Source organism: Diadema setosum, chromosome 13 (genome assembly GCF_964275005.1).
Source record: "Diadema setosum chromosome 13, eeDiaSeto1, whole genome shotgun sequence".
Classification (NCBI taxonomy): domain Eukaryota; kingdom Metazoa; phylum Echinodermata; class Echinoidea; order Diadematoida; family Diadematidae; genus Diadema; species Diadema setosum.
In genome coordinates this window covers 37,045,862-37,066,109 of record NC_092697.1, presented here as the reverse complement: position 1 = coordinate 37,066,109, position 20,248 = coordinate 37,045,862, and the positions used below count along the sequence as shown (strand labels likewise).

At 39.2% G+C, this 20,248-nt stretch overlaps 1 protein-coding gene across 1 annotated transcript; it reads left to right on the top strand.

The window, feature by feature from the left end:
- Positions 1 to 327: 327 nt before the first annotated feature.
- On the top strand, positions 328 to 10,443 carry LOC140236662 (calreticulin-like). Its single transcript, XM_072316581.1, has 9 exons — positions 328 to 539; positions 1,632 to 1,736; positions 2,244 to 2,447; positions 3,259 to 3,353; positions 3,768 to 3,977; positions 4,790 to 4,903; positions 5,340 to 5,483; positions 7,271 to 7,363; positions 8,713 to 10,443. Exons 1-9 carry the CDS (start codon positions 458 to 460, stop codon positions 8,920 to 8,922), a joined length of 1,257 nt encoding a protein of 418 aa, XP_072172682.1. The 5' UTR covers positions 328 to 457; the 3' UTR covers positions 8,923 to 10,443.
- The last annotated feature ends 9,805 nt before the right edge of the window (positions 10,444 to 20,248 follow it).

Sequence of the window (20,248 nt, the reverse complement as noted above, 5' to 3'; positions counted from 1 at the left end):
AGTTGGATGGATTCTTTGCAGGTAGCCTGCAAACTACAATGTATACAAAAGGGTATTATCAGGATAAAATCGACAAAAGAGGTGTAAGATTGTGATTGGACAATCAACATACAACAGCATGAAAACTTCAGTGGACTCGAGAGGGCGCAAGACCATGTACAAGGATTTCCGCAATGCAATCTTCACGGAATGCAATATGAACGACGAAACGTGAACTTTTCGACAACCCTCGCCGCGTGGTCCGCTTTGATTGGCTGCCACATGACCCTCCTATCCAAGGGACCAATCAAAGCTCGACATTTGTCCAGGTTTTCACGTGTTGGGTATGGGTTCTCCACCACAACACAGAAGTCTTCGTGCCCTACATCGCCGTTAAATGTGTCTATTCGCTCAATGACATCGCCGTGAACAGGAGGCTGAAGGCTGTTTCTCGATATTCTTTCTTAACTGCAGAACCATGAGGGCAGATCTGTTAGTCCTGTGTGTGGCATTTGCTGCAATTGCAAACGCAGAAATTTATTTCCAAGAGCAGTTTGATGGTAAGTCCACAGCCACATTGTCTATGATATCCTTCATCCTCTGCTCCGGGCGAGCTCTGCCTGTGGGCCGCTGGCGTGTGCCCATCCCACCCACTCGCTCGCTCGCTCGTACTCGTCGCAATGTGAATGTCAAACCGTAACGTTCTAACCTAACAACAGTTAGATCTAGGCCTAACGTTGCTGTACTTGTGTAGTCAATAGTGAGAGGGTCTAAACAGTTGCTAAAAGAAGAGTGCAGTGACATGGCGGGGCCCATGTACAACTTAAGTGATTTCGTGAAACGAGTGTCTTGTTTTACTGCATGTGATGATGTGTTCTAAATGAAATCACAGTGCAGTGGTAATTTGCTGACACTGTTTGGTTTCTGGTGAAGAGTGTCAATGCCAAATGGTATGTTACTAACTTAGTAGCGGTTCTAGGCCTATTGCCACATCATTTATTCATACATTCAGTCATGGACTGTCCACTGACTAAAAGTGGTATTGATATTGCCTTGTCTTGCTTCAGGTGACACTTGTTGAAAGTGTGCTTTGTCTGCTGGTAATAATGGTATGAAAACTAGCTAACATTAAGTTTAACCAGTAGATCTAAACACTCAACTAACGTTACGACAAGTGGTCTACAAGTAAACATTCTAATTTCTATTTCAGCATTCTAGAAACCTGGTTTAGATGGTCTACATTCTATTGGTTGTGCATTGTGAGAATCAACCTCTCAATCAATCCTATAGATCTCTAGATGCTAGATCATTGTAGATGCAGCGTTAGAATAGAACCAAAGGGTCTTGGCTTAAAGTGCCAACCAGGTGCGGCGTGACTTTGTGGCGGTGTGAGAGCATCCCACTTGCCAATGAATACTTGCACTGAAATTCACATTTCACCCTTGAATTGTAAATGTAACTATAAGGCCCAACCGTTCCCAGAATAATCATAATTGTAAATTGATTTCAGACTCTTTCCACCAAATAATTGTGTGAAGTAGCTAGAACATTACTAGGTTTCAAGTGAACATGTGTACAAAATATTCCACTTGGCTCTGTTTGCAGTAGACCCCCTGCATAATTTTTATTCATGTTTTTCTTTCATTGATCAGCGAGCTGGGAGGACAGATGGGTCGTCTCCACACACAAGGGAAGTGATGCTGGCAAATTCAAGTGGTCGGCTGGAAAATTTTATGGAGATGAAGAGAAGGACAAAGGTAAATTTCATTTTCATAGAAGTTTAGAATACTTGTTGAGAATACTCTTGATGTCCTGTTTCTGAATGGGCGTGTCCACAAACTTATGTACAGCATTCTGCTGCTCAGATTTCCCATGAAGAGTCCTAATAAACTTCATACGATAGCTAATTGATGTCTTCTTCATTTACATGTTTGTTTCCTGTAGCTGTGTTGAATCTTCATAGAATCCTAGATGTTTTTAACATTTTCCATATATGTTTTCTCCTCTACACTACAGTCAAATGTATGTCACTAGAGCTTATGTGTCTCCTTTTCAGTGATGTGCATTACTCAGTAATTTCTCCAGGGATTTATGTGACATCTTTGTGCCATGTATGTGTGCTTCTTTTGGTTTAATTTTTGTGATCTTATTAATGAAACTTATCTATAAAAAAAAAACAAACAAACAAACAAACAAACAAACAAACATTTTTGAGACATCTGCATTTGACAAAGTGATCTCACAATCTGTTTTTCTCTGTAAAGGTCTGCAGACCAGCCAGGATGCCAAGTTTTATGGTATCTCAGCAAAGTTTACCGAGTTCAGCAACGAAGGCAAGGACCTCATCATCCAGTTCACCGTGAAGCACGAGCAAAAGATTGACTGCGGTGGGGGCTATGTCAAGGTCTTTGGCGCAGACCTAGATCAGGAAGACATGCATGGCGAATCACCATACAACATCATGTTTGGTAGGTCCCAGCTGCAAGTGGACAGCACAAGAAGCTGAATATTAAGGATTCATTACATTCATTTTAATGTTTAAAAAGAAATGATAAGAGTGGATTTATATTGGGTTACAGTAGAACAGAACCATCTTTTGTAACAGATGCGAGGTGTCCTAATTTGCTAGAGATGGGTGAGTTCACCAGTCTCAGCATTGCACAGGATAAATTTCAGCAGATGCATTTTATTTAGGACACTGCTTGAGAGTTAAAATGCAATTTTTAACTGCCTTGATACAGGTTGCTACATAACTTCTTTTTTTTTTTTACCGCTTGTCTGGTTGGGCAAGCAGATTTTCACATTGTTGCAGAACTCTGTGTTGACATAAAATTTTACTGGCCTGTAGTGAAAGTCCAATAATATAAGAATAGCACTTGAAAGTCAGTTGTAAAACACAATCATTTGAATAAACGGCACACATTGATTCCCACACTTGGTTTGATCAATTGTTTGTGTTGCATTGCAGTAGGCAGGGCTGTACACTAACCCATTTTTTGTACTAGTCTGGGTCGGAACAGTAGGTACCCAATTTTTCCATTTTATACTGGTCAATTCCTGAAAAATAGCAGCAAAGATTAGCGCTCTGGAGTATTATTATTATTATTATTACTATTACTATTATTTATAGTGCGCTTTTCCCACAAGGCCCAAAGCGCTTAAGTAAGATTCTATATAGTAATTATCATCTATATGTTCCTTCTCTGAGTTTTCTTCTTGAAGATTGTCATGTGTTATGCTTTACATATTCTCTCTTCTATTTGCTTTATGTCACTTCAGGGCCAGACATCTGTGGACCAGGCACCAAAAAAGTCCATGTAATTTTCAACTACAAGGGAAAGAATCTTTTGATTAACAAGGACATCAGGTGCAAGGTATGTAATTAATGCAAAATATGATGTCTGTGAGTATGGTAGGCTTGTAAAGGCAGCTAGTTCTGCCTTAAACTTTGTTGCTACATTGAGATTTGCCTGTGCAATTGGGGTAAATTTGACCTGAATCAAATAGATTATGAGTTTAGTCCCCCAAATGAAGAGATAAGATTTTTGTTCCTGGTTAGCGTGTTTTCTTTCCGTGGAGCAACTTTTGTGTTACCAGTTCATAATTTGAGATGTTACAATTGTATTGGAAGTCTGCATGTACGTACCATCCCCAGTGGAGTCACTTTGTGTCAAATATGGTTGCTGTTGCATTCAATTGCAAAGAAATTTTAACTTGTGCATCAGAAAATACTGTTATATGGGGATACGTTTATGGTGCAAGGTCCGTTTGTCTCCATTCGTACACAGGATGACGAGTTCACCCACCTGTACACCCTGATTGTGAAGTCGGACAACACGTACGAGGTGCGCATCGACAACAAGAAGGTTCAGTCGGGCAACCTGGAGGAGGACTGGGACTTCCTGCCGCCGAAGACGATCAAGGACCCAGAGGCCAAGAAGCCAGAGGACTGGGACGACAAAGCAATGATCGATGACCCTGAAGACAGCAAGCCTGAGGTCAGTTGAACATGGATCTATGGATATGTTCACTAGATTTGGGATGAAACTGTAGCAATATGTGAAGGATGGATGTAGAAGTATTATATCTGCACATGTGAAAGCATTTTGGCAGGCATTCCTATGTAGTTTGCCCATTTTAATGGTGATAGATATAATTTTATGCTATTTTGGGATACCATCAGACTATTTTTCTTCACAATTTGTATGAAAATGATGTATTTTTTAAGGCATGATAGTTCAGAATGATTGTCACTTTACTGGTTTCAGATGACATGGTTTATGAAGACATTGGTACCACGATTTGTGAAAGATACCACAGAGAGTTGTAACTTGTACCCACAATAAGCCCATGTAACTGTGAAAGCCTAAAATAGTAAGAGAGGGCTTACATTTCCAACAAAATGTGATAATTTTGATTCTCTTTGTTATTTTGTTATTGCTGAACGCAACAATATGGATTACTGGTAACCATGTGGGATGCACAGAAACCATGATAAGTGTTTGTTTGGTTGGTTTTTTTTTTTTTGAGAATCACAAAAATTGTTGCACTCACTGTAAACATACTTGCTGATTTATTTGTACTCATCATCTGTCCTCCCATATTATGCCTTTCACTAGTGTTTTATTTTCATTGAGTATCATTTGTTGTTGTTTTAACATGTTCGCTACAGGGCATGAGCTGTGTTTGCATGTACACCAGCTCTTGGCTCACATGCATGAAAATGTGACTAAATTTCCAAGAATAGGAGACACTGTTAACATGAATGTATGAGTTAACCCAGTTCCACCTCCTCCTCCTATACCACTAGGACTGGGACAAGCCAGAATTCATCCCTGACCCCGATGCCGAGAAACCAGAGGACTGGGATGATGAGATGGACGGTGAATGGGAACCACCAATGATCAACAACCCAGAGTATCAGGTGAGAGCAGTAAACAAAACTTTCTATCTTACTGGCTTGGCCTGTAGGGTAATATCAGAACTAATACCCAAGCACCATCAAGAAACATGTTACAGGAGTTATACATGCAAATTACAGTCCCTTGCAGGGCAATATCTTCCAGTCTACATTACATCCATATCATATTGTGTAATTAGAATGGTTGCAAATGTACATTTGTGTAATTGTATGTACTGGTAATGTATAATAATTCATTTGTCAAGAGAACAGGATTTCGCAGCATTGTGGTAAATAACGGCAGGTTATTTTTCATGAGAAAGCAGGATTACGTTTCCTTTTATGGAACAAATAGCAAAAACTCAAAAAACTGGAATCATTTACTGACTGTTTCCCAAAAGAAACATTTTAACTGTGCTTTTATATGGATGATGTATTAATTTTATTTTGCTTTTCACAGGGCGAGTGGAAGCCAAGGCAAATTGACAATCCAAACTACAGCGGCAAATGGGTGCACCCAGAGATTGAAAACCCTGAATATGAAGCTGATGAAAACCTCTACAGATATACCAGCATTGGCGCACTTGGATTTGATTTATGGCAGGTATGTAGCTGTGGCTCGTCATATTGATTCAGAGGAGGAATTTCTCCTTTGGTAATTGTATTTTATATAACACGTACATATAGATATACGTGTATGTATATATATGTATGTGTGCAGGAGGTGTTCTGCTCTTTGTAAAGACAAGAAGTACGTATTGTGGGGATGCAATCACTTGTCTCTCCCAGAAAGGTGTGCATAAAACTAAGTTTGGTCATCCGTATTTCACTTGTAACTCAATATGGTAGCATTTAACCGAACTTTGAATTTCTTCAAAATGTGAAATTTCAATGCTTATAATTAGACCCTCACATTGCCGCCATATAAACTTTTCTGTTGTTGTATACAGAGAGAAACAGACTCAAGATTCTCTTGATATCCACCTTTTCAAACGTCAACCCAACCTTACAAATATAAAGCCCTGATCATGTACACCCTTTACCTTGCCCAAAGTGTGTCATTTGTGCGTGTGAATATTTGATCTCTATGAGAAAACTTTGTCTACCCCACTGAATTCTAGTTATATGTCGGCCATTTTGTCATGGCTGGCATGTAGATTAACTTATATAGGAAGTGATATCAAGGAGCTGTTTTAGCTCAGTGAATAAGACCATGAATTATCTATCATGATGTCCACTGGTTGAGTCCCCTGGCTGCAGCAGCTGTGCCTGCCTGCAGGCAAGGCGTTACATCCACATTGCCTTGTCCTTTTGAAGGGACTCGAAGCAAACGGTCAGATGATCGCTTGCTTAAAACATTCAATGCCTCTTTAATGGTCCCGTGAAAGAAAATCAATTCTAATTAGCTTATATTTCTAATCAATGAGTGACAGTGACAGATGTCTTATGATGAAATGGCATTTATACCAAACCATCTTTCGGGGCTGAGTTAAGTCCTGCTGAGAAAAATGCTTTCTGATAACATCTGTTACAACATTCCTGTTATCATCACCACTCCACATTACAGGGATGGTAGAGTTTTGTTTGAGATGGGGCTTCAGGTTTTCAACAATTTTTATTTTTTTTTTCAAGATAATGAGAAATCTCCTATGAAATATGACAGAGCATACAATTCTAATGCCCCAGTCACATAGCCATCCCGGATCACCCCAGACCACCCCGGATCTGTGTGCACAGTCTTGCCAACGTTTGTCGACACTCCATCGAGGTCTAAACTATCCCGGATCTCCCCGGATCACCGTGTAGATCCTTGAGCATCCGTGTTTATATGTGACTGGGTCATAAGAGGAATTCAAAGGTTATTAGATGACAATTGGTTTTGAAAATGGTTGAGATATCAAAAAACAACCAAGTCGTAATAAAAGATGGGACCCACCTTTTTGTTATGACCACTTTGTTTTACTTTGTTTTTGGATATCGCGGGCCATTTCAAAACAAATTTTTGTCAAATAATTTTTAATTCTTCTTAGAATTGCCTGCTCTTTCATATTTCATAAGAGGTTTCTCATTATCTTCCAAAAAAGTTGAAATCTAAATCCCCAATCTCAACCAAAATTACACCATCCCTTTAACTTTTGGAATCTAAGGTCACATGCAGACTTTCCTATTAAAAAACATGAAACTTTCTTCAAACTTCTTGCACAGCATGAAGAGTTGTGTTGATTAATACTAATGTCGAAATCTTGCTACATAGGTAAAAATCACGTTGAGTGTGATGATCACCCTAATATTGACTAGCCTTGGTCTAAAGTTTGTTTGAATGAGTCTTTTGCAGCATTTCAAGGAATTAACACACTGTATGATCGTCTTACTTTTCTTCTCCATCTTCAGGTAAAATCTGGAACAATCTTCGATAACGTCCTTATAACAGATGATTTATCAACAGCAGAAGAACAGGCTGAAGAACTATTTGAAGCTACCAAAGTAAGTGTCCCGACAGGGAATAGATTTCTTTATAGTGACAGTAAAGATAGAAAAGATAATTGGGAGACACAGTAAATTTCAGTGTTTTTTTGCCTACAAAGGGACAACATGATAGCATAAAGAACAGTGGAGCCCAATTATAAGCATTCCCCGTTATGACTGATTCTAGGGGATATTGTAGAAGCCCGTAGTGTAAAAAAGGTGTTTTGCAGTACCAAACTGTTTGGAAACCAAGCATACATAGGCTGTGAAACAACCAATATTTTGACAGTGTTGATGGGATGGAATTTTCACCACCTTTTTTCCTTTGTTAAAATGGGTGTTTACTGATCCTCGGCTTTGGTTTGTAGACAGAAATGCTTGCCGGGTAAAAAGGAAAGTGTATTTTTCATACTTTGAGCTCGTAGAGAGCCAAGTCAGATATTTTCATGTTGCCTTTCCTCCCACATTTCTCTGTTCCCTTACAGATAGTGCTGAATTTTGTCTTTTGATGTGAAACATGTATGATATGTCTGAACACATTTTACAAGAGGTTTTGTTTTGTCTGTTTGAGTGTTTTACTTTTGTTTTCCCCATACTGACGAATGCTAAATAAAAGAGGTATGAATGAGCACTGCCCTCCACAGAAACTGTGTCATAGCATGAAATAAATATGTCCAAGTGTTCATACCAGTACAGTGGAACCTTCATGAGGTCGGATATAGCGAGATATGTGATGTAGCAAGGTGTCTGCAGGTCCCATTTCCTTTATGATCTTTTGCTTTATCTCTTTTATGACAAGAAAACTTCATTTGTCCCAAGCAGCTCATCAAAACGAGGTTCCAGTGTAGTGTAGTCATTGTCTGTACATGGCATGTGTGAGGAAATCAGCAATGGCGATGACAACAGACCAAATGAACACAAGATCAATCAGAGAACACTCATTTTCTCATGAGAACTTCAATGTTGGGGATGTAGGGGAGTAAGATTTGTCTTGCACCTGCCAGAATGGGTAGATTTTGACATCAGAGGGAGTAGAATGAATTGAGGTGGTTGTACAGGCAACTCCCATTATAATGAAGTCCTTGGAATCAGCAGTTTTCTTTCATTATTTAAAATTTTGTCATGTCCAAAGGAAAATATGTCCCTTAGACTAACCCACTGAGGACTATTCCAGAGTATACTCGGGCAAGTGTCTATGGGAAATGCATGTTATAGCAAAATCAGCCCGTCCTCAACAGGTTAATGATGATAATCATTGTGAGGTCTTAAACAGTGTTTGTTGTAATGGGAGCACCCTGTACTACCATTGTCCTCACATACAACTGTCAGTTCTAAGAGCTTTCTATGCATGTTTCTTTGATCTGTAGAAAGGAGAAAAAGAAATGAAGAACAAGCAGGATGAGGAGGAGAGGAAGGAACGGGAGGAGGAGGAGAAGAGGAGGAAAGAGGAGGAGGGAGAGGAGGATGAAGAAGACGAAGATGAAGACATGGATGACTTAGATCTTGATATGGGCGACTTTGAAGACGACGCAGAGGAGGATGAAGAGGATGAGGAACATCTCAAGGATGAATTGTAAAATCATAAACTGTGAGACTCTCTGCGAGACAACAAAAATAGAAGCAGACGAAGACATTCTCCCCAAACCTGTCGTGCAAGAAGTGGTGGGATTCCCGTTTGAGAAGACAGTGGAGTGTCAGCTAGACATGATCAAATCATACAAGTCACATCACCGCGGTGATTGCCCCTGTGAAACTGCTGGAATGATATAGCAGTGTTGGATCTTTCCTTTGCGTCATTTTCTCAAACACCCTGCAGAAGTACCCTACAAACATAATGCTTGCTTTAAAAAAAAAAAAAAATGGATCTGACGTGGTAAAATATAGATATTCGTGCAAACAGCTGCACGATGAAAAATGTGTAGGCTCAGGGTAGTATGACATTTCAATTCCTTGCACTTCATTTGTTTCATTTCCTTTTTTACATCTTGCTTTGAATCAGACTTTACTGTCTTTTTGATAGGAGCACTCTGCTCAAGATTGGAGAGATGTTTGCTGAGTAAGATTGGACAGTATGTTTGTTCAGTGCAAGTTCCAAGTCTTTTGCTCATTCAAAACTCTATAGCTATCACTGCAAAAAGATTGTGCCATACATAATATTTCCAAAGTTCTGAATTGTGTGAGCCACCACATGCTACTTGCATTTATAGTTTTGTCTTGAAGAACATGGCAGACTTTGCAGGTAATTACATTATACTCTTTGATGGAATATGATTTTCTTTTCCTTTTCTTTTCAGTAAGCAATATGTCATTATAAACTTCTTGATGGAGCCATATCAGAGGACAGATTTTACTGACAGATCCAATGATCAGATTTGTTTTTTTCATTCATTTTGTAAAAGTGAGACAAACCCTTGTGCATGAAGAAGCAAGTCAGGATTACTAAAGTGTAATGATTAAATTATTGTATGTGAGCAACGAGGATCTTCTGGATTCATTCTACAATGCATCAGGTAATTATATATTACGACACAGTAATGTGTTGATTTTATATGAAAGGGACTAGCATTGAGTTTTGTTTACTTGTTTTGAATAATTTTGGTTTCTGTTTGTAGGCAATCAAATCTCAATTTTAGGAATTTTACCTCCATCCATGTGAGAGCTGTGTCTTGGATTTACTATGTTTGTGTTTGCATTATGTCTCTCTTTTTTCTTCTTCATGCAATCATGTTTTCGTGGGTGATTTGAAAAACGAGTAGACCCATTTTGATCATGTCCAAATTTTTTTTAGTTCTTTTTTTAATTGGTATGTCCAGTGGGAGAATTTAGCAATACTTGTAGCCCTATTTTGTCTTCAAGGTAAGATTATTTTCCTGTTGACATCAGTCTATGTTGAAAACACATCTTTTAACAAATATTTATGTGCATTGTTGTACTTTTACAACTTCATTGTGAGGTGCAAAGCGAATTCTCGCTGGGTAGTGCTGCATCACCAGTTTTGCTCACGACCTTCACTTCTGTTGAATCAATTTATTTCTGAAGATTATATGGAAGTGTTTTTCATAATAAATGATATTGTGTTGATGCAGCATTTTTCAGTATTCTTGTGTTAGCTTGTTTTTTCGTTCCTTTTTTTGTTGTTGTTCTCTTTAATTTCAGTTTTTGAAGCAACTAACAGCACCTCAGAATTACAAGTTTACTACTGTCGTAGTGGAGCATGAGGGAAACATTGTCTCCATTCAACTTTGCTCCCCCACAATCTCTTTTGATGGCAAGTCTCTAAAAGTGTACAGGAGAAACTCGATATAATGAATACTGCTATAACGAGATATCAAGTTATTATAAGTGTACAAGGAAACTTTCCGGTCCCAACTTTCCTTCCACACAAGGCTATGTCGAACGCTACTCATAGCGAGATCGGCTATTATGAAATGACTGCTTTAACGAGATAAATTTTGTGATTTCCAAAGAAAGACATGTTAACAAAACCTGTTATAGTTTGGTAGAGTGAAATCCTTTTGGCTAAAGCTTATACACATACAGTAAACCTCGGATAAGTCGACGTCGAGTGAGTCGAAAATCACTTAACTCGAAGCAAAATAAAAAGTCCCGATTTTTCCCTATGTATTTTCTCTAAGAAATATTTGGATAAGCCGAAGTACGAGAGTCGAATTTCGGCTGTGTCGAAGTAAAACATTCAGTCCCTTTTGTACAAAATACACGTAGTTTACATCACTTGAGCCGAAGAAAATTTGTCTGGCATTCTCATTACATTTAGAGGAGAACACAAAAATCGGCATGTCGCAGAACCCCGTCCCTGGCCTGCTGCAGGTAAGCATGCTCACTCACCGTACCGCTCTGCACGCATGTCGAATACATACACATGTATACATGTATACACACAGCACATCGATTCATATACTTTATCCATACACACAGCACATCCATACTTTATCCATGTCAAGCCAGAACTCCTTGGTCAACCAATTGCTGCTTTAATATTTTAGTGACAGGCCAAGTGGGCGGAGCTTGTTTGTGCGTGCCCGGCTGGCTGTATAGTTTTGTTCAATGGAGGTGGGATGGGCCTGGGAGAGTGTTTGTCTCAGGGTAGGTTGACAGAGATGGCTACTAGTTGCACCATAGACATAGCACATGCACACTGCCACATTAGTGCAAACATTCGCAGAACTACGTTTAACTAACCTTTAGTATTGATACAAACTCCATGTTCAATTTAGAACAAAATAAGAACATTATCTTCAAGAACAGACAAATTTGAATGCAAACACACACACGCAAGCACACACACACACACATGCATGCAAATGTACTATGATACATGTACATAACTGTGAGTCGAAAAAAAAATCGACTCTCGCGAGAGTCGAATTTCACTTAAGTCGACGCATTTTTGTCAGTCCCGAGAGCTTCGACTCATGCGAGGTTTACTGTACTATGTACTGTGCCTGTGCAATCATCTTCGAAGATTCTGCAGCTCAGCGATACGACACCGCAAATTTTGCCTAATACACTTTCTGCAGTGTACTCCACCTAGTGCTGCATATTGTGTGTGTGTGTGTGTGTGTGTGTGTGTGTGTGTGTGTGTGCTCATGTACATTGTATGTAAGCCTATACATGCACAGAGTGTGCTAGAGAATATGCAGAAAAATGTGCAAAAAGTTAAAATCTGAATCCACATCTCAACCAAATCTATACATCTCTTAAAGACCTAATAAAATGGTTTAGGCATTTTTTTCTCAATGATGTAATAATATTAAATGTTAAATTCTAAGTAATTCTATGGTTGTGCGGGTTTTTTTACTGTCCTGAATTTTGTTCTATATTTGTTAACATAATGGATGCAATTTCCTCGGTTTTGGAAAACTTGCTATACTTTCACCGCATGCGGCGCACTATCACTTCTAAATAGTGATGACGTCTAAGAACGGAGTCGTTCACGACCAGTCTAGCCGTAGCCAGCGAGCTGGCAAGGCTATGCTAGCGCAGCGCAGCGACAGCCGGCGCGCGGCCGGCGGCTGCATGCACTGGCTGGCTAACGCTGGCGGGGGAGCGAGCTAGCGAGCGCATAGCAGGTGCTGCGCTGCACTATTGTCATTGGCTAAGCCTTTAGACAAAAGAATATTTAATGAACTGTATCGCATTTAATACTGCCAATAATACAGATTACAACTGTGGTACGCTTGGATATCCATTATTTTCGGCAAACTCGTGAAATAGGCCCCACCACTGCGTGTCTGTACTAATAGTAATACTACGGCGACTCGCCTGTTTCAGCCCCACCGTGTGGCGTTCATCTCGGTAGGTAAGCACGGCGGTGGGGCTGCCTTCCACAGTGAATACTCGTGAATGCGGCGAAAATGACTTCATAATATGGCCCTCGGCTCGACTACAGGAGTAATTTAACGGCCAATTTAACCATAAATACAACCCTACCTAACCCTAAACCCTAGGAGGACCTACCCTTGCTTGCTATAAACGCACGGGTACGGTTAACTATACACGGCCCAGTCGCTGTACATGGTACGTCGCTGTTTTCGCATAGCGTAACAGCGTCTGGTCGGGCTAGGGTACGGTGCACGCGTGACTGCGGTGGGGCCTATTTCACGATAGCCCCACCACCACTGCGTGTCTGTACTAATACTACGGCGACTCGCCTGCTTTATAGGCCTAGACCTACTCGTGAATCCAGCCCCACCGTGGCATTCATCGGTCACGGCGTTTGGGCTTCCTTCCACAGGATGATTTTTAGTATAAAACAAAAACTACTCGACCAAAATTGACGATCATTCTTGGTATCGTTTTTCTTAGAAAATGACGCATCTAAATTACTGATCATATTGCAGAAACTGACTATGGGAAACTGGTTAACGTGTTAGGCTTTTTTTTTTTATTTTTTTTTTTTTTTAGCCACGACCCACGTCACCCTGTAACAACATATCCCCCTAACCGTTGGAATCGTTAGAGTGTAGCCTCTGTACTACTACCAAAGATTCTGCTAATTACTAGTCTACTAGACCTAGTGCCGTAGTGGTAATAGCACGTAGTACTAGTAGACTACTACTACTACTAGTAGACTACTACTACTAGTAGACTATTATAACTACTAGTAGACTGCTACTAGATCTACTACTAGACTACTACTGGTAGTTTAACTTGTAGTAAGCGCCGGCCGACGGGCCAGGCCACGGCCGGGACGCTCCCGCTTGCTTGCTGCGGCCGGAGTAGCCGCTCACTTTGTGAGCGAGCTGGGCCTGTTCTTCTAATCTACTTACTAGACAGTTACAACTTACAATGTCAGTCATGTAGAATACAGTGTATCCTTTCTAACGTTAAACTACATGGGGGCATACCAGACATACCACTCTGTATTTCCCAGGCGATCGTTTCCGTGAGGTCTATTCTCGGGCTTGGTGCCATGTTCATACGCTCTTGCACTGGCAGCGGGGGAGATGCAGCTGGTTCATATCGGTAAGGTGCAGCCCCACGATAACGTTCTGGTTCATCGGCTGCCTCTCCCTCCCCATCTTCCCCTTCAACTTCATGTGCCTCCTCTTCCTCTCCGCTGTCGTCAGAGCTGCAGTCTTCATCATCATCATCAATGTCGAAGTTTACCCATATAGGGGAAGACATTATGCTCGAGGTACCAGGTATCTGTGCAAGCTAACTTAGTGATAATGTACGTGGTAATGCGTACATGTCGACCAATAATTGTCAGTGTGTCGACCGGGAGCGCACATCCCGCGGGGCCCGGGCCTGGCCGGGCTAGCTATCGTGTACGCGCGTGTACCAAGCTAGTAATCTGAGTGCTTGTGCTGAGCGGCGTCTGCTAACTGAGCACAACTCCGTGCTTATACGTCATCAATCGGTTCAGGGGTGTTGGTCACGTGACTATCTTTTTCGCAAAAGCTGCAACGGGGTCTTCCAAAAATGTGATATTTGGGGGAGTTTCTAGAAGCGATGAAAATCGGAACGACACTGACAACATATTTACATTGATAATCATGACATATATTTTACATTTCTTTTGCATATTAAAAAATTTTGCAAGCATTTTATTAGGTCTTTAAGGGATGGTATAGTATTGTTTGAGGTGAGAATTCTGCTTTTAACTTTTTGCGAGATACAGAATATTAACAAACCACTTCATGAAATATTGAAAAGCATACAATTCAAAGTATATTTGATGAAAATCGGTTTTTAAGTGGCTGAGATATCCCAAAACAAAGTACATGTACAGTGGACTCCCGTTATAACGAAGTCCACGGGACCGGCAGTTTTCTTTCGTTATATTGGAATTTTTTTATAACCGAACAAATATTAACAATAGAAATACATAGAGTGGATGACATTACAGCCCAAATTTTTACTTCGTTATAACCGGGATTTCGTTATAACCGTGTTCGTTATAACGGGAGTGCACTGCACCTACATTGTACATTGGACTCCCGTTATAACGAACACGGTTTTAGCGAAATTCTGGTTACAACAAAATAAAAAGATTTAGGCCGCAACATTATCCTCTCCATTTGTTTTTAAATTGCCTATTTATTTTGTTGTAATGAAATTTCAATATAATGGAAGAAAATTGCGGGTCCCGAGGACTTCATTGTAACGTGAGTCCACTGCAAAACAAAGCAATCCTGATAAAAGATTGCTTAGCTTTGTTTTGGATATCTCGGCCATTTCAAAACCAATTTTCATCAAATAAACTTTGAATTCCTCTTAGAATTACACATTCATATGCTCTTTCATATTTCTAAAGAGGTTTCATATTACAGTGGAAACTCGATATAAAAAGATCTGATATAACAATAATAAGTCAAATAATCACCTATATCAAAGGTCTTCTTCTCTTCTCTTCTCTTCCCTTATATGCTGTAAGTCAAATTTTCTGTGAGTCGAAGCTATTTCTTCAATCGAAAAAGATTCAACTTGGGCAAGGTTGACTGTACCTGATTTAACAAACTAACTTTTATGGTCCCAATGAATCTATTTCCTTCGTTTTGTATCGTTAACATATCGACTACCGATATTACAGAATATCTGATATAAAGAAATTGCCTTGGTCCTAAGGATCTCGTTATACCAACTTTCCACTGTATCTAAAAAAAAAAAAAAAAAAAAAAAAAAAAAATCATAAAAGAAAATGGAAACCTCCAGCCCATATCTCGACCGAAACAGTACAATTCCTTTAACAAAAAATGTGCTTTACACATCTGATATACAGTGACCACCTGGCACATTTTAGATCAACTGCTCAAAAGATGTGCTTTGACGTCTAAAACTAGTGGTCACATGTGCCAAATCAGTCCAATTCACAAAAACAAAAATCCACATTTTTGTATAATTTTTATTCAAAAATATTGTGAACATGTCAACATATTCTACATTAAAGAAAGAATGCATTTGACTCGATTAAATATTATAACAGCAGACATATGTGCTAATTTTCAAGTGAAATGCACAAAAACCGGGGGGTGGGGGAAGTAAGCTCAATCCCCAACATTTTTGTATGCTTTGTACAGAAAGATGCTGTTACCATGCCAATGCATCATACAACATTGACAAAGATACATCTGCCCATCTACATACTACAGCTGTCACATATGCCAAATTTCATGTCAGATGCTAACAAAAGGAAATATCTGCATGATTTCATTGAAAAATGCTTTTACCATGGCAACACATTGTCTACAATCGGAAGAAAGAAAGATGCAATTTGCACATCTTCACACTGCATGTAGGCCTATAGTGGTCACTTATCAAATTTTAATGTCAAATGCTACAAATATGCCTCCGCCACAATGCACGGTTCTCCCAGTAGGTCTTTAGTATTTCTTGACACTGTTGAGATGACAGTTTCACTTCATTGGCAAAAAAATAAAAAATAAAAAATGTATAACTAAATAAATGAAATGACATGTTAGTCACAATTGTGTCGTGTGTAACTTTCCTTGAACTAGATCTCACTTGGACAGATTGCTCTGTACATTGTTTAAGAGAGTAGGTATTTAGGGATTTGAGCATTTTCACTTGACCTTTGAGCCCCCTGGTCCACAATTCTTAAAATACATATGTAAACCCTAAATAAACTGGTACAGTAATATTCATTTTCATATAATACTTTGGAGTACTTTCAAAATATGGGATATATTATGATTTTACATTTTACTTGACCTTTGACCCCATGGCCAATATTTCCCTACAGATATTGTGCAGCAATGCATGTACAGTATGTTTTATTAAGTTTATACATTGAGTAATCTACAATGAATGAAGAAAATAAGTTATTTCAGCATTAAACAGTAGAATTTAAACATTTTAACCTGACCCTTAACCCTTGACCTTAAACCACATTACCTCAAAATTCCCAAGAGCGTCATCATAAGGCAAGTACATGCTTTATGTGCTTAATTTCATAAAACTTTAAGCCATTTCCAAGATATGGAGAAAAAGTAGAATTTTACCATTTTCACTTGACCTTTGACTTCAATCTTGACCCCAAAGGACCAAAACTTCTCAAGAAAATTTTTATCTGGTAATACATGTTTACAACCAGTTTTAAGGAAATCAGATATAACATGGACATGGGGGGGGGGGGGGGGGATAGTGACATTTTGAGCATTTGACCTTGATCTTTGATGTTGAACTTCAACCCCACATGACCCAAAAGGTCCCAAGAAAATCACTGACAGGCATATACATGGATATGCATATGTACTACATGTAGCTAAGTTTCACGAAGATTTCTTATGAACCATTTCCAATACATGGAGGGAAAAATGTGAAATTTTGTCATTTTCACCCAACCTTGGACCCCATGGCCCAAAATTTTCTTTACAGAATCTATGTTAGGTAATACATGTAGGCCTATACAATATTCAAATACCTTTAGGCACTGCTGAGGTATGGGGGGAAATAGTGAAATTTTGAGAATTTGACCATTGCCTTTGACCTTTGACCTTGAGTACGTGTACATGCATCCAAAAGTTGACAGGCTCAACTTCCTTCACTCCTACATATTCCAAATTTCATAAGGATACCTCAAACAGTTTTTAAGTTACCAATACACCGTCCACAAAATTCATTATGGACAGAAGGATGGAGAGACAACTTGAAAAGATTATGCCTCCGGCAGCACTTTGTGGCGGAGGCATAAAAACTGATGACGTTAACTCAATTCACAATATTTGGGTATGCTTTTTATTACCAAATGCTGTTTCCATGGCAATGCATTTTTGCCAACATTGTGGCTGACAAAAGGTTAGCCCGACCAGACACCGTGCGCTAGCGCTCTTGTGTACAGCGACAGGGCTGTGTATAGTTAACAAAAGGTACCCGGTATGTGTTTTGCACATCAAAAATTTATATTGGTCACATGCACTTAATCTCAAGTTAAATGCTCAAAAAACTAATGGAGTTGGCTAAATCTCCTGATAAGTTGTATGATTTTCATTTTAAAACAAGTGCTTCAGTGGCAACACATCTACATACATGTAGCACAGTGGTCACATATGCCAAATTTCAAGACAGAGGCTCATATGCCAAATTTCAAGACAGATGCTCAAAAGCTGAGGGAGTAACTCCATCCACATATTTTTGGATGATTTGATTTAAAATGCTGTTGCAATGGCAACATATATATCAACACTCTTGCACAATAATGCTGTAGCAATCATCTGTTCCAAATTCTAACTCAAAGCTCAAAAACTGAGAGAAGCTCAAAGCAAAATACTGTGGTTGATTTTCATGAAAATTTGCCATTACCGTGGCAACGCATTTACATTGACAAAAACTTTGACAAGAAACCTTTAAAATTCATAACTTTAGAACAGAGTGACTGATATTGAAGATCACAATATTTATCTCTATACAGATAAAGTAATAACAGATTCTCTCTTTTTCTTTTTTTATATATTAGGCCAAGGAATCCCATTCTCATAAGGAAACATGTTACGAATGTCTCATAAAGTTTGGTTTTGTTACCAACTCACAATGTTTTTGTAAGATTTTAATAAAACACTGCTATTATCATGGCAACACATTGTTCGACATTTGCCAAAAGATGAAGTTTGTCCATGAACCTACTACAGCAGTTACATGCTCCAAATTTCAAAAGACATACTCGTAAACCGAGGAGGTTACCGGTATATCTCAAACCAAAATATTATTGTATGCTCTTTATTGAAAAAGTATGGTTAATGGTTTACAACACTGACAAGAGAGGTGTTCTGCAGATCTAAATTTTACATTAGGTACATGTGCCAAATCTCAAGACAAATGCTCAAAACCAAGGGAGTTAGATAATTCCAATGGTAAATTTCATGAAAAAATGTTACCATGACAACAAATTGTTTGACAATTGTCAAAAAATGAAATTCGCACATCTACACAACACGGTCACATGTGCAAAATTTTAAGTCAATAATTCTCAAAAACTGAGAGAGTTAGCTCAATCCACCTATCTACGGATAACTTGTATAAAAATGTTGTCGCCATGGCAACAGATATACATATAGGCCTACTAACATTCACAAAAGAAGTGCCTTGCACGATGACATATGGCCATCATATGTCTTAAGTTCCAACTAAAATGTTGAAAAACTATGAGAGCAGCACAATCCGTACAATTTGGTATGATTTGTTGAAAACTGCTGTTGCCATGGTAACACATTTCTGAACACTTGCAAAAAGAGTCTTGCACAAATACCTCCATATTGTTCACATATGCCAAATTTCAGTTGAATTGCTAAAACTGAGAATAATTTGATCCACAACATTTGAATTTTTTTTTTTATTTGCTATTACAGGTACAAGATAACTACACGTTACTCCATATTGACATGAAAGGTGTCTTGCCCATCTACTGTATCTGTGATAATGGCGAAACGTGCCAAATTTTAGGTTATTCACTCAAAAATTGAAAGAGTAGTTCAAGCCACAAAATTTTGTAAACAAACTAACCGAATATGTAATCAACCGCCCACCCAACCTCAGAGTGATGCCTACAATATCCTCATACACACTATGTGTGTGTTGGGGGGGGGGGGGGGGAATATAAACAAAAGCATTGGTTGAATATAATAAAACAGCCAAATCCTTTAATTTTCATATTTGAAAAAATACAAAATTCAACCAAGAAACTTGAGGGTCTCACTCTCACCCGAGTACAACAAGTTAGCCTTCCATGCATGCTTGCACACTCATACCTGAGAAAATTGGAAACTTGGGCATGGGGTAGCTTTGACAGTTGGGGACATGGTGTCCATTTACATATTCCATCACATTAGTAAAAATACCTGCAAAGTACAACTGTACTTCTCAAGTTGGACTATGCGGTTTGAAAAAACAAAAACAAAAACAAAAAAAACCCTCAAAGCTCTATCACATCTGACTCTAGAGAATGTAATTGAATATTCCTTGATTTTATAGGAGGTTCGGGCCCCTTGGATCTCCAAGGAGAGCATGGCGCCCATTCAGACGCATTGAGATCCTATCCCCCCAGGAATGCTGCTTGCCAAGTTCAGAGAAAATCCATTACTTTGTTTTCAAGAAGATGATGAATTTGTACAATAGTTTTGTAAATATTCTTCAATTTGGTGGGGGGGGGGGGGGGGGGGCGGGGAGGGAGCGAGGGGCACCCAAGGAGAGCATGGTGCCCAGTTGAACGAGCTAAGATCCTAACCCCCTACTAGCCCAGGCATGCTACTGTATCTGCAAAGTTTGGTAAAAAATTCATCAAGGAGTTTTCATGAAAAATATGGGAACCATCCCACTCACTCCCCCTCTCCTGGGTCCCAAGGGGGCACCCGTGATTCCAGCATGAAGAAAATTGAAACTGTAGTCATCAATTAATGTACAAACCCATAGTATCAACTTATCGCT